Raw genomic sequence first — 15,431 nt, forward strand, 5'->3', positions numbered from 1 at the left:
TTTCCTCTCTCAAGTAACAGATTCTTTTCATGAATGGAATACAAAAGAAAAATATTGAAAAAATTGGGCATGCCAAAAGAGCACAAGAGCCAACTTAAAAAGAGCTCCCACATCCAAAGCTGGAGCAACTTAAGCAAAAAAAAAAAAAAAAAAAAGTAACAATAATATTGCATTATAACCCAATAAATAAAATAAATATCCTTAAGTCCATAGTGACATAAATAAAAACTGAATAAATGGGGGAAAAGGGACAACTTTCCCTTAGGAAGAATTTCAATAATTATAGAATGCCAGTAATAATTGCTTCAGACTAGATAAACCAATGGATGCTAAAATTAGTGGGTTATTTTGAAGAAAAACAGGATACTTACACATTCTCAAAGTATCTCCCCCAAGATATTTATTAATCACAAAGAGAAAAGCAAAGCAGTAATGTTACAGTGGAGAAACCTGGCAGACAACACATTAACCAAGAAGTGATCAAGGTCCACATCATTAGTAATTAGACATAGTGACATCATGTATCCTCTGAAATGATACACTGAGAAGTTCACATTGCTCCTGTCATATTCTTGCCCAAAATGCATAACCTCAATCTAATTATAAGAAAGCATTAGACAAAGCCAAATAGAGAGATATTCTACAAAATAACTGATCAGTACTCTTCAAGGGCCTCAAAGTTATAAAAGACGAAGACTGAGGAACTATCAAAGATCAGAGGAAACTAGGGAGACATGACAACTAAATGCAATATGGGAACCTGGAGAACACTGGTGGAAAATCCAATGAAAACCAAATACAACTGTAGTTAACAGTATTGTACCAGTGCTAATGTCTTAGTTTTGACAACTTTATTGTTTATGTTAAAGTGAATGAGAGCTATATGGGAACTCTACTCTTTCTGTGGTTTTTCTGTAAGTCTAAAATTATTTCAAAATAAAATTTAAAGGAATATTTAGTTATGTGTATGTTACCACAACAAAAAAAAAGGGAAATATTTAGAGCAATCTTGAAACCTTCAGACCGCAGGTAGTAATTTATATCTTAGAATAAACCTTTTATAAAAAGGGCCTACATGTAGTATAAGTTCATGTGAAAACACATACACACAGACAATTACCTGCAAATGTATATGATCACGGATAAGTTTATTTTAAAGTTCATTTCTGGAACTTCTCTCATGGTCCAGGGCTAAAGAATCCGCCTTACAATATAAGTGACGTGGGTTCGGTCCCTGGTCAGGGAACTAAGATCCCACATGCCGTGGGGCAACTAAGCCCGCGCACCAGAACTGCTGAGCTCGTGTGCCTCAACTGGAGAGCACACATGCTGCAAACTACAGAGCCCACATGCTCTGGAACCTGTGCACCACAGCTACAGAGCCCACACGCCCTGGAGCCTGCACACCACAACTAGAGAGAGAAAACCCACACGCCACAACTAGAGAGAAGACCGTGTACCACAACGAAGAGCCTGGGTGCCACAATGAAAGATCCTGCATGCCTCAACGAAGATCCTGCGTGCTGCAACTAAGACCCAACATGGCCAAAAATAAATGAAATTAATAAATAATAAATATTTAAATAAATAAAGTCCATAAAAAAATAAGGTTAATTTCTCAGAAAATGATTGCTGGCCCAGTTAAAAATCAAACCACTGAGCCATATCACGTGGTTATTCTAAGAACTACACTTGAAATACACAAAAACACTTAATGTTAGGGCTCTGCATTATTGCAACTAACTGGCAAAATAAATCAACACTCTTAAAAATAAAAGCAATTCTTAAGATTTCCAAAATCAAAGTACTTACCAAAGGAAAAAAGATGAGTTACAGGAAGCTGTATGGATCTTGTCTCTTTTTTAAAGAATTCACAATCTACAACAAACTGGAATATAAAACATTGATTTATTAGTAAAAAATAGAATTAAATTTATAGTAAAATATCTTCACTTGATATTTGAATAGAAAACAAAAATCTATAAACTTCAGTTTTGAAGAAGGTGTTATTATCTATCACACTCTAACCCTGGTTATATTTAGGGGGCATGAATTCCTCAAGGAGAGATGCTAAGCTAAGAGAATTTGGTGACAAAGCTTAACTTAATAGATAAATTATTAGAGGGTCATTTCTATAAGAGCAGATGTACAGCAAAGTTTTCTTGCAGCTAGTTTTAGGTGTTTATAGAAGAGGGACCATAAATGATGGATCAAAGCATTAAGAGCCAAGATTAACTCAAGATTAATTAAGAATTTAGGTAATATATCTCTGAATTCTTTCATACTCAAAAAGAAATGTGATTATGTTACATCTTTTTAAAAATTGCATATTTAGTATGTTTCAGCAGTCTAATTAGACTACAAAAGGCTTTTGGAGACATACTGCTATTCATCTACAGATGGCTAATGTTATTCACGTAAGATTATTTCAGGCTAAACAGAGGTTATAATAAATGGACAAGAGATTCACTGTGTACAGAGAAAAAAAAACACTATCTCAAAAAAAGTGAACCTACAATGTGACATCTGCATCACTGCGATTTCTGTAATGGCGTTTCTTATCTAATAACGTTTCTACAGTGGCATAACGAACTTTGCTGTCAGCTGTCTACAATAACAGTTTCATTAAAATCATTTCCACATCCAACCAAATTACTCTGATCTATTTATACGAGCTGAGGAAGAAATTAATCTGATGCCTAACTGTAGCTAGCAAGTAGTTTGCTGTCTACAATAAGTGGAAAGTCAGTGGGGTCTATCCTAGGCTTTTCTGGTAACTACACCTTGGATTGTATTTTAAGCTGTGTTACGTTGTTTGCCTCTTGGGTGGAGTTTTGACTGTTTTTGAAAATGGAAAACAGATGAGGGAAAATGCTATTAGAATGTACACACACGAGGGAATAAAAGAAAAAAACTAAGGGGCTCTGCTTTTATTTTTCCCTCTTTAATTAGAAGGCAAAGAACACTGTCAGATATTTTCACTATAGAAAACAGCTGTTATAGAGAAATCATTTATTCAACAGGATAATTCATTATATTTTTACAAGTATCTTTGGGTGAGACACTGCCTGAGACAGGGAAGCAATTTTAAATCACTTTAACAGGTATTTAAAATAATACAACTTTTATTATTGCTTTAAAAATTAGGCCATTTCTTTATGGAATAAACCCTTACCCAAAAAAGAAAGAATTCAAGAGTCTCTGAAATATACAAGGTAAGTAAATTTCTAATGGACTTAATTATTTTGTTTTCTCTCATCAAAGAATGCAAGTAATTCCATGTTTACATTTGGAAAACTATATTAAGATGATTAGTTGACTCAAGAAAATTTTGGACTGCCTATTTAAATATATGTATCCTGATGATGAGCTATAACAGACACATAGAAATTATGAAAGGCCTAAGTTTCCATCCTTGTGAGATTGGGTACGCAACACTAGAGTCAGCAGTGTTACTTTACAAAGAGCGTTAAGACACATTAAGTATTTATTAGGCCACTAAGACTGGCTATTTGCGAAATGCTCATTAATTTCTTGGAATAACCAAGGAAGCCCTTTCCAAGTTTGGGAAGATGTTAAATTCATTCAAAACCAACTTACCTGAAAGAAAAACCCTTAAAGAGAGCTTTTAGTATTGAAGATGTTGAAATACCTCTCACTTGAGCTAAGCAAAACAAAACAATGAATCCATTATAAGGTACTCGTGAGACTCAATCTTTGAGACTTCTCCTAACTACATCCCCTTTTCTTTTTTCCTTTAAACTTTCCTATGATATTGGCCCCAAATCTCATTAACTTTCACATTCAAGAAACACTTTTTTGAGCATTTATGTGGCAGTCACTAAAGGTTGAAGATGCAAAGTAGAGTAAAACCTATCTGGTCCTTACTCCGAATGCATTCATACTATGGTGATGGCAATAAAGACGTAAACAACTAAATTATAATTCGGTATAATATATTCCTCAAAGAAGTTATAAACAAAGTATCCTGGGAATAAGTAAGAGGTTACCGGAGTAGTCTAGAAAAGGAAAACAAGGGACACTTTGGCTAGATCTTGAAGGGTAAGTTTGCTGGGTGAAATGTGGAAAGGGGAGTAGCGGGTCTTTTACCTCCATCTTCTTCTTTCCCTGCCTACTTCTCTCAGAAATCACCATCCTTTTATTTCTACTCCCACTTCACTAGTACAAGCTTTCATAATCGTATATGAGGTGCCTGTTCTCTCTTTTTCTAATCTATCCTATACCATAAATAGATTCATTTTCCAAAATAAATAGCTCTGATCCCATTACTACTATGGAGAAAAATCTTTCAGTTCCCTACTGACTCCTGAATTCTATAAAGTCCTGAATATTCCAATCAAGGCCCTCCAGAATACGGCCATTAACTACTTTTCCAGGCTTTTCTTCCACTACTATTCTACCCATGGTAGCCATCCTTTTAAAACTACTATTTACCTATTCACTATTTTCCAAATGTACTCTACACTGTCCATGTTTGGCTCTTACTATCTCTTTGTCTCAACAGTGCTGTTCATTATAACTTTGTGCAATGATGTTACTACTGAGCATCTGGAATGTGGCTAATACAACTAAGGAACTGAATTTTTACTTTTATTTAATTTTAATTAATTTAAATTTAAATAGCTACATGTGCTAGTGGCTCCCATATTAGATATCCCAGGTCTAGAATATTCATTCTACCTATAAAAACCCTAACTATCCTTTAAGGCAATTTTAAATATCACCTCATCATAATGTCTTTTTGATTTCATCAATCAGAGATATCTCCCCCTTTAACACTTTTCATGGATTTGTTATATTCTGATTTGTTTTATACATTTTGGATAACTCTTTCATTCTCACCCTTTCCCTGGCCACGAAATATATTTCTCTCCCCCTGTCCAACAGTATGTAGGTTTTCGAGAACAGGATTCATGTCTTTCTCATTTGTGTGCCTCCTATAATTCCTGGCACATAGTCTTGCACATAAGAGAGTACTCAATAATTAACAGATTTTGAAAGACTGATAAAATAGAACTAATTCCCACTTGAAACAAAGAGACTTGGATTTATTCTGCTTAGTTCAAGTTAGAGTAGGTGATCCTAATGCTTTAAACAGTCTTAGGTGGATCACCAACCTGGCCACTGTTTCAGGTAAGCCCTAAGCTGAAGAATTCATCAAAAAATAATTTAAAATATTTAGCATGAGTATCCCCAAAACATTCTGAAAACAACCTTAATTTGTTTGTTACCTTACTTCCATGAATAGATGGTACATAAACAACAAGATGAGACAAAGATGGATAGTCTTGAAGTCTTAACGTCAGAGACTAAAAAAGGATGAGAAAAAGCTGATTTTATTTCTCAGGATATATAGAGCTTAAAGCAAGTTAAAAGCAAGATAAATTACAAACATTTATTTCTTACCTAGTAAGTCATGAAAAAACTGACTTCAAACTTTATGTTCAGTACTTCATAAAATGCCCATGTTTACATTTTCAGGTCAATGAGCCTGATGAAGGTCAGATTTCTAATAATTATGTAAATATGGACTGCCAAAAATTTTCCTTGAACTGTATCCCTTCGTGTAAAATAAATGACATTTCACATTAAATTTAATTATTTTACATAATTATTTCCAGATTTGATGTTTCTTACAATTTGTCTACTTGTTTTGTATAATGTTACAGTATGATTTCTACAGTTATTTTGCTAGTATATGACAAAGAGCATTCAATAGTTGATGAATGAATGGATGCTCAATATGATGGAAGAATTGCAACTTAATCTCAAATGATTCTGATCTAGCCCAAGTAATAAACAGTTGCTGGCTAATGATGTGTATGAACATCATTCCCTGGAACTTATTCAGTAAGTGACATGAACCCAGTAAGTCTAATAATGCACCTCACCAAATGAGCATCTATTCTTTTCTTAAAACTAAAGACCTTATCTTACAGTCCATATTTTGAGGAATGAATAGATTGGAGACTGGTCTACCTAATGAAAAGCCACGCCACCAAATACAGTTTTCAGTTGTTTTTTTTTTTTTTCTGACAGTAGATGTGGCGAGGGTGTGAGTAGTTATATGCTGTGACAGACAATCTGTGTACATTAAGAAATTTCTGCACTTAGTACTCTCCACTGTTCTTCCGAAGCACCAATGTGGGCAAGTTGGATAGAGGTTCTAAAGAGAACTGTCAATGAGTGGTCCTCAAACAACCTGACCAGATTCACCTGGGAGTGCTTGTTAAACTCCTGGGCTGCACCTCAACTTACTCAGCAAAGTCTCTGCAACACACTTATATATTCTAATGTAAATTAAAGGGCCTTAAAAGAGCCACACAAACCAAAGCTAAAGGCAACTGAAACTAACCAGACAGATGGTAGACAATATGAAAGATAAATTAATTAGAAAGAACCACGGTTACTCTGTGTAGCTATCCACTGAGAGCTTTTGTTATTTATTCTCAAGAATAACTTTTTTCCTCAAGAATTTTTTTTTTTAGGATCAGAATACTTTAAAAAGATATCAGTGTGTCAAAATACATTTACTTATAAAGTTAAGTTCCCATATAGTTACAATGTCAGTAGGAATTTGGGAAGATAATATTCATGAAATTGTTACTATTATGAAGGTTAATAATGAAGTTTGGAAAATTTTCAGTGTTTTAAGGGTAAAATGACCTTAATGCTGAGGCAACACACACAGAAAATCAAACACCAGCGTTTGGATGTCAGAAACCCTTCAAGTTCTGCTGCTGTGTGTAGGGCAAAGCTGTGGTGCTAAAGTATGATTTAGGCACAATAGTGACTAGGTAATTCTTCTCATTAACTTAGTTTTCTTTTCAAAGTTAATTGTTTTGTTTGTTTTTAGCAATAAGTCCATTTGGGCTTACCCAATTGTTGGTCTGCTGTGGTTGCTGTCTTCATTGTACCATGACAGAAAAGTTCCATGTGACTGATGCTGTTAAGGCCCTAAACTGAATTTACAAGTGCTTTGCTGGAGGATTCCATCTATTTATTAACAGTTCAGTCATCAGAGGTGCCAAAGGTGGTATGATTCTCATCTTACATTACCTTTGTTGAGATGATATAAATATGAGTAAAACCCACAAGATTTTTTCACTTCAATCTCTCCCTTCAACTTCATAGCAAAATAATTTTGTGTGCTTTTTATAAATGGGCTAACACACACATATATATATATATAATTTTGATTTTCATTACAATGGAAAAGTTTATTTGCATTTAATAATTATAATCCTTTTCAACTGAGAATGCTTAAGATAGCAGAGCATTATAATCCTCATTTTCTAACTTTTCTCTTCCAGTTTTCTCCCTAAATTCCAGTAGGCTTTTAATTCTGCCTGGCACTTTCTTCTAGTATCCACTATAAAAAGTAAGCAGCTGGGGCTTCCCTGGTGGTGCAGTGGTTAAGAATCCGCCTGCCAATGCAGGGGACACGGGTTCAAGCCCTGGTCCAGGAAGATCCCACATGCCACGGAGCAACTAAGCCCACGCACAACTACTAAAGCCCGCGTGCCTAGAGCCCATGCTCCAAAACAAAGAGAAGCCATTGCAATGAGAAACCCACGCACCGCAACGAAGAGTAGCCCCCGCTCGCCACAACTAGAGAAAGCCCACGTGCAGCAACGAAGACCCAACACAGCCAAAAATAAAATAAATACAATAAATAAATTTTTTAAAAAAGTAAGCAGCTGGAAGAACTTGTTCTACTACTCAGCCAGCTGTTTCTTACACTTAGAAAAAACAACACAGGGGTCTAGAACTAGACGAATACATTGTTAAATCTTTGAGACTTAAAAAAGAAATAAGGATATTATGATTTAAGAAATAATTTTTTAAAAATAGTAGCAAAGTAACATTTTATCGGGTTTTTTATGATTTATTTCTTCCTAAATCTTAAATTACAGGCTGGAAAGGATATCCAAACTGGAAATTCAAGGAAATATTTAATATATCTTATGAATGATTGATCAGTAAGTATACCCTAATACTTCTGATTTTGCTTTGCTCCTGCATAGACAGTTAGGATAGAACTAGTGAGAGACCTTAAAAATGTTCTTATGAGTCAAATCACTTATTTGTCTTATCAATACAAAGCCACATGAATGAACATGCACAAAGACTGACCAAGGTGACACAAAAAATAACTGCAATCATTCCAAAGTCAAGTGTAAGTGACTTGCAATTATTCATCCTGTCATCATTCCTCTCATTGGTATAGGACAGAGTTGACTAAACATACAGCTAAACAAACATTCATGAGCACAGATAACTAACTGGAGTTGGGAGATGATCGGGACCAACCAGAGGACTTCACATTCAACCCTATGAATATAGTATTCATTATGACAATATATTCTAAAGTATAGATTTACTTGAAGACTAAAAACTATCAACTCTGGCATATGATTATCAGTTATAATAAATACAATTTGAAAATTAGAACAGATATTTTCATCAAATTTTAGAACTGTTTTATTTTCTCAACAATAGATTTTGTGAGTGTGCAAATTAGCCTTTTGTAAAGATGTGCTGACCTACCACAGTTGCTTAAGGAAATCACTAACACTTATTAAATAAATTCCATGGAGTACTAGATAAAGGTAGATAATTACTGAAGTGCTTAACCACAGATGATACTGAAACTGAAAATTGCTTTGCGTCTTTTTGAGATGCTTACTTCCCTACTGTAGGTCCTCCCCAAAATGAATTCTGAGTATATTCAACTTAATATTTTAAGACAGACCATTCCAAACAAACCCTCAAATTGAATCTTAAAAATTTATCTACCTCTTAGTATGAAGCTATAACATATAGATTTAATTTTATTTAGGATTGATGACTTATAGTTTTCACCTCTGAAAGCTAAAAAAGAATTGCATGTTATTCTCCATTAAATGTATTTCCAGAGAAGATATTTCTAAAATGTATATTAGCAAATTTCAAGTTTATTTAATACCTAGAATTAATCAAAGAACATACTGTACATGCCTATATGCTCAAATATTTTTTCACCTGGATATTAACATTAAAAATCCACAATTTACCTTAATTGTTGGCAGCAGTTCAGCTTTCCATGATAAATCAACCCCTTGCCGGCTTGGAAATAAATATGAAAATATAAAAGACAAATATATTAAAGTATTATAAATTATAAATAAGCTTCAGAGCAAAAAGAAACCATCTACAGACCTACCAAAGACGGTTCTAATGAACTCAGGTCTAATAGGTCTAACACAATACACTTTATCCACATAGTCCTTTGGGGAACAAAACGTAGTTTTTCCTAGCAACCAACTATCAATGTTTGCAAAAATTACTAGTATGTTAATTTTCTTTATTTTTAATTTTAAAATCAATACTATAATTTAGTTTAGTAGCAAAATGAGCTTAAGAATATCTGAAGTGGAACTTCTCTGGTGGCACAGTGGTTAAGAATCCTCCTGCCAATGCAGGGGACACAGGTTCGATCCCTGGTCCAGAAGATCCCATATGCTGCAGAGCAACTAAGCCCATGCGTCACAACTCCTGAGCCTGTGCTCTAGAGACCGCAAACTACAACTACTGAAGCCCGTGCGCCTACAGTCCGTGCTCCACAACAAGAGAAGCCACTGCAATGAAAAGCTGGCACACCAAAACGAAGAATAGCCCCCGCTCACTGCAACTAGAGAAAACCCGCACGCAGCAACAAAGACCCAACACAGCCATAAAGAAATAAATTTATATTAAAAAGAAAAAAGCAAACTGTTAAGCTTTAAAAAAAAAAAAATATGGGGCTTCCCTGGTGGCACAGTGGTTGAGAGTCCGCCTGCCAATGCAGGGGACACGGGTTTGTGCCCCGGTCCGGGAGGATCCCACATGCCGCGGAGCAGCTGGGCCCGTGAGCCATGGCCGCTGAGCCTGCGCGTCCGGAGCCTGTGCTCCGCAACGGGAGAGGCCACAACAGTGAGAGGCCTGCGTACCGCAATAAACAAAAACAAACAAACAAAAATATCTGAAGCTATTCTGAAAGTGTGATTTGAGTATACCTTATGCTGAGAAAAATGAACAGAGGGCCTTATATTCAAAACACTTACCACATAGAAGTGCTGTTTATGCAGCCAAAAATCCAGCTATTTGTATCCTATTGATTAATAACACAAAATAAAGCACACTAAATATTGTAGAAAATAATTATATAAAACAGGCATTTCACTGTTTATGATAGGGTCAGTAGGCACAATGGAAACATAAAATAACAACTTATTGTTTAGAAATGTATTCAAAATGTTCTCAAAAGTCAAACAGGTCAAGGTGAGGCAAAGAAGTCTAATGTCAACATAGACAGGTAAAGCAAGTAACCTGGAGCAGCAGTATGAGAGAGTGACCTGATGGGTTAGCTCTCCACAGCATACTGTTAAGCAATTTTAATTTCTGAACTAACACTTTAAGAGTTCAGCAATGTCCACACTTTAATTAGGTACTTACATAGAAAGTAACCTATATTTTAACAAAACTAGAAGAGAACAACTAGAGGTAGACTTTCACACAAACAGAAAAAAAAAATCCAGAGCCAAGTAATTAAAAATAACAATCTAAGTACAGCTTTTTAGTTTATCATTTGAGTTCTCATTTGATTACTAGGCAGATAACTTTTATGCAACCGAGAATGTGCTTGGATTGAAGCACAATTCCAAGGGTTAAAGACTAAAGCTAGTTGTTACTTTACTAGCGCAGACTGGGAATGCTGCAGAGATGGTTGTGGTATTTTAACAATATTATGTATTCAGCTTCAGTCATTTAAAAGCAGTATGACCCAAGGTCTTCACTCTAACTTTTCATGAAGTAGTAAGAGCAATGCTCCAAGATCTAACGATCCAACTACTGAAAACCTACCAGGGCATAAGAGAATGAGAAACACTGCTGAGACAGCTACATATATTTTTCCTTAGAATACATACAGGACAATAAAAATATCAATCCTTTCATTCAATTAATATTTATAAAGTCCATTCCAGGGCCAAGGAATTATGCTAAGCCCTCAAGAAAAAATGATGAATCAAGCAGACATAGCCTCTGCCCTCATCAAGCTTAAATAAAATTTTAAGATATTTTTCAAGAATTCAGAAAAGCAAGCTGAAAGAAAACAAACACAATGTGGTATTTCTCCCCTCTCCACTGCTGGCAAAATACTTCGGTAAACTCTTTTATCAGTTACCTGTGTTTACCAGAACAACCACGTGACATTATAAAGCAAGGCAACAGAACAGATCTGCATAGCCTAGACAAAGAGAATCTAGCAACCTCTCAAGATCCAACTCACTTTTGTAATAGGTTTTTGCAGCTATTGCAACTCAAAGACAGCCCTTATTATGAAAATTGTCAATATTGCACACTACTTACTTTGGTGTCTAGGGAATTCTGATTCATTCACTAACAGACTGAATAAAGTATTATTTAAATCCACCCTAAAACACCATGTTGTTATAACCTAGAAGGTGTCAAAGAACAATTTCAGGTCATCTAGTAAACACCCCTAACTCAGCTAATTTTAAAACCTGTATTAAAAATCTTAGAAAATGTCACTCAGAATTTACTAACTCCTGAAGTGCACAGAAAAGAAAATGCTACTTGATTATAAAATTTATAGATCTAAAAAAAAATCTATCTACAGTAAAAAAATATGTCCTCGATGGCTGCTAAAATCATTAGGTGAAAGACTGACTAGGAACTTTATAATGAATGGATCATGCCAATATGACCTGAGTCCACTGATATATCAGTCCACTGATTTTTGTCACTAAAAGTGGGACAACCAGATATTATATACCTCCTGATATGATAAGTACGCAGTTCTACTTATAAAACATTTATACCATAAAAAAATGAATCTATTCAAGATTCTAGATCTAACTACCAGTTTACACAAAACAATGGATAGAAATACATGTTAAAAGATACCACAATACAATCAACTAAACCCAGAACAAATGTATGGCATGGGGGAAAAAAAGAGGGGGCTGTTAAAAAATGACATAAGACATATGAATCAAATGCAATGTACGTACTTTTTGGATTCTTATTCAAACAAGCTAACTTAAAACTTAAATGAACAGAGGAAAACTGAACATGGACTGGATACCACATGATATTAAGGAATAAGTAATTAATTTTGTTGGATAAAATAATATAATAATAATAATATTATATAATATAATATTATTAGTATTATAATAATATGTAAAATTCTTATCTGTTATAAAAACATACTGAAATATGTATGGATAAAATGATAAAATGCCTGGGTTTTGCTTTAAAAATGCTTCACTCAAAAAAAGTGAGGAAGGGATAAATCAAGTAAGAATGGCAGAATATTGATAACTGTTAAAGCTGTGTGATGGCTAAATGAGAATTTATTATTATATTCTCTCTCTACTTTTGTATGTTTGAAAACTTCTATGATAAAAATTGAAAACATTTAAACAAATTCTCCACATTACTAGTAATACTCACCCATGGGCCTTAATTACAGAAAAGGGATCCTCCAATAAGCCAAATGGATAATTTGCACTTTGGCAAGGATTTTTCTCAATATAATACTGACATTCTGATTTGGAATTTAGTAGGAGTGTGGATATTTTAAGCCATCACTCTCAGGGCCAGATTCTCTTGGGATAAACTACCCATCCAAATTTTAGGCTGAGAGATGGTAGTCTGTTTTTGGTGAGAGATGCAAAAACTGTGGCAATTCCACTAAAATTAGTATTCATTAGCACCTAGCCCACAGTGCCTGCCTACTATCTTTTCTAAAGACTTTACTATATATCAAATGGTGGTACCAACCAAATAAGTAATATATTAGATCCTAGTCCTAAAAAATACAAATAATCCAACCAAAGGGAAACGAGGGAACTTAAATTATGAAAGATGCAAATATAAAGTGAAGAATCCTAGGACATGAGGGGAAAAAATCAGAATAGAGAGAAAGGAACCCAAATTGGGAAACAAATTCCTGAAAGTAAGAAGTGCTGATAAATTATTACTTAAACAGACCTAATACAACAAAAGCATGCTAAAGCATCTAACATATTTCTAGCATAGTAGGTACTCATTAAAAAGAAATACACAAACAAAATCATCATACTGATACTGTAAGTCTAGATAACACTGTAACAGAAAGTTACTATACTATTTTAGAGAATATTTGGTATAAAAAGTACTGCAAATTTGAGTATGGAAGCCATGGGAAAAACAGGATTTACTTTATAAAACAAAGGATAGCTTTGCTTAAATATATCTATTCTTTAAAATACTAATAGAATTTTAGAATTAAAGGAGATCTGAACTGAATTCCTTCATCCTAAACATAGTGAAACTAAAGTAGAAAAACCTAAACTAGAGGCAGAGGTACAAGCTAATAGTATAGATATATTATCAGTTACAGAAAGAAGCATTTTGATTAGTACTTTTCAATCAATACTGTCTGTTCCAGATAAATGTTTTTCAACTAATTAGATTTAATAATAGTTCATAGCTAAAGATGATATCCACTAGATACTAGTTGAATCTTAAAAATAAACAACAGTTAGCCTTTTAAATTTACATAAAGTGTATCAATTATCTTACCAGCATGGTGCTCTGACAATAGACATGAGTGTAGATTTTTCTATGATTTGCAAGGGGAAATGTAAAATATATCTTATCAGATTCCTAAAAAAAGAGGGAAAACACAATAAATTATGAGTAGATAATTTCATCATTCAAAAATTCAGATAAAGTAATGAATAATTGTTCTAATTAATTATTTTAATTCTATCATTCTTGGTGTTGTTGAGAACCAATAATCTAGGAATGGGAAGAAGGAGACACAGATGCAAGATAGATCAGGTATAAACTCTGTAGACCTGAACTTGTCTTGGAAGTATCAGTTTGAATGCATTTTTTTTTTGTTTGGGTTTGGTTTTTGGCCTTATGACCAAGATAAAATACATTTCTTAGCTCTGTTCACTGAAAAGGCCTTAGAAATGCTAACTCACTAGCCATAAACATCTCTAGTACCCAAATTATGGTTTTCAGATACTGTTTCCCAAATAATAGGAAGAGCTTCTTTGAGAAAAAGCAGATTCAAGGTCTGGGATGGGAAATGGTACACAATTAGCTAAAATACTTTCTCATACTAGACAGTGAGGAAAATATCAAAGACAACTAAAGAGCAGCTATATCAAGAAGATTCAGGAGCCTACCTTGAAATGGCTTCCACTGGTCAAGGACAGAACAGTTTTAATAGCAATTTTAGTATCAAAGATAGAACAATTTTAGTATTTTAGTTTAGACAGAAACACAAAAATGTTTAAGCTCATAATAATACTGGAGGAAAAACCCCCCAAAACATCTTATGGTCACTGATGGAGGGTGTTTGTGAGCCAACTCACCACTCTAGAAACCAGTAAATATAAGATCCAAAGAATTATCATTTTTTTCCTTTGTAATTTGTTCTACTTTTGATAAATTTAGTAGATGAGAAGTTTTTCTATATAGTGTTTCAGTTAATAAATGAAGAAGGAATAATCGGAGTCTCATTGCTTTTGTACTCCCTATTAATGACTCTAGGCCTTCTTCATCAATAGCTGCTAACATCACAAAAAGAGAGAGAGTCTAGTAAAAACAAAAACAAAACAAAAACCTGAATCTGATGAAGCATCTAGATCCAAGATCCAGCTACCAAGTCACAGGAAAGAGTAGGGAAAGGAATATACTGGATGACATTACAGGAGTGCAATCAGCAAAATCAAGACTGTGTGAAACTCTATAGGACAAATGACTAGTTTTTTTTTTTCCAACAAATAAACTGCAAGGAAAAAAAGGGTGAAGGAAGTATTAGATATTAAAGGAGGAATAAGAGACATATCAACAAATAATATGTACACCTTGTTTGTACCCTGATTTAAACAAATTGGAAAACAAAGAACAAAAAATTTGACAGTTATGATAAAACTGGAAAATTGAACAGACTAGATATTAAGGAATTATTACTAAACTGATTTAGTATGGGAAAATAACGTTGTTATCTTCTTTAAAAAGTCTAGCTTTGAAAAATAAATACTAAAATATTCTTGAAAAGAAATTTTAAATCCATGGGTGGTATACTTACATTGTAAGCCACATAGGTCCACTTGGACACTTTTACTGGAACCCACATGGATGTCCCTAAGGTAAAAGAAATTAATTTGTTTGGCTTCTTAAAAAACATTAAGTGATTTCTTTTACTGAATTCTTCTCAATCATAACAGGATTTGAAAAAGAAGCAGTTTCCTGAACACTGGCTATTTTAAAATAGAAAATCTAATGAGATGTTCTCTATATGCTCATCACCAAGGAGCATTCAGATCATGTAAAGCATTTAAAATCTTTCTGATGTCTAA

General features: G+C 34.0%; 1 protein-coding gene across 1 annotated transcript in view; it reads right to left on the reverse strand.

Moving 5' to 3' along the window:
- PGAP1 (post-GPI attachment to proteins inositol deacylase 1) overlaps positions 1-15,431 on the reverse strand; it is a 70,517-nt gene that overhangs the window by 26,965 nt on the left and 28,121 nt on the right. The window contains exons 9-14 of the mRNA XM_081241813.1: positions 15,161-15,216; positions 13,636-13,719; positions 10,107-10,153; positions 9,078-9,129; positions 5,253-5,330; positions 1,813-1,888 (exon numbers count right to left, since the gene is read on the reverse strand). Of these exons, the coding sequence (XP_081097939.1) occupies positions 1,813-1,888; positions 5,253-5,330; positions 9,078-9,129; positions 10,107-10,153; positions 13,636-13,719; positions 15,161-15,216 (393 nt within the window). The remainder of the gene's footprint in view (positions 1-1,812; positions 1,889-5,252; positions 5,331-9,077; positions 9,130-10,106; positions 10,154-13,635; positions 13,720-15,160; positions 15,217-15,431) is intronic.

Source organism: Mesoplodon bidens (assembly GCF_964165515.1).
Source record: "Mesoplodon bidens genome assembly, chromosome: 8".
NCBI lineage: Eukaryota > Metazoa > Chordata > Mammalia > Artiodactyla > Ziphiidae > Mesoplodon > Mesoplodon bidens.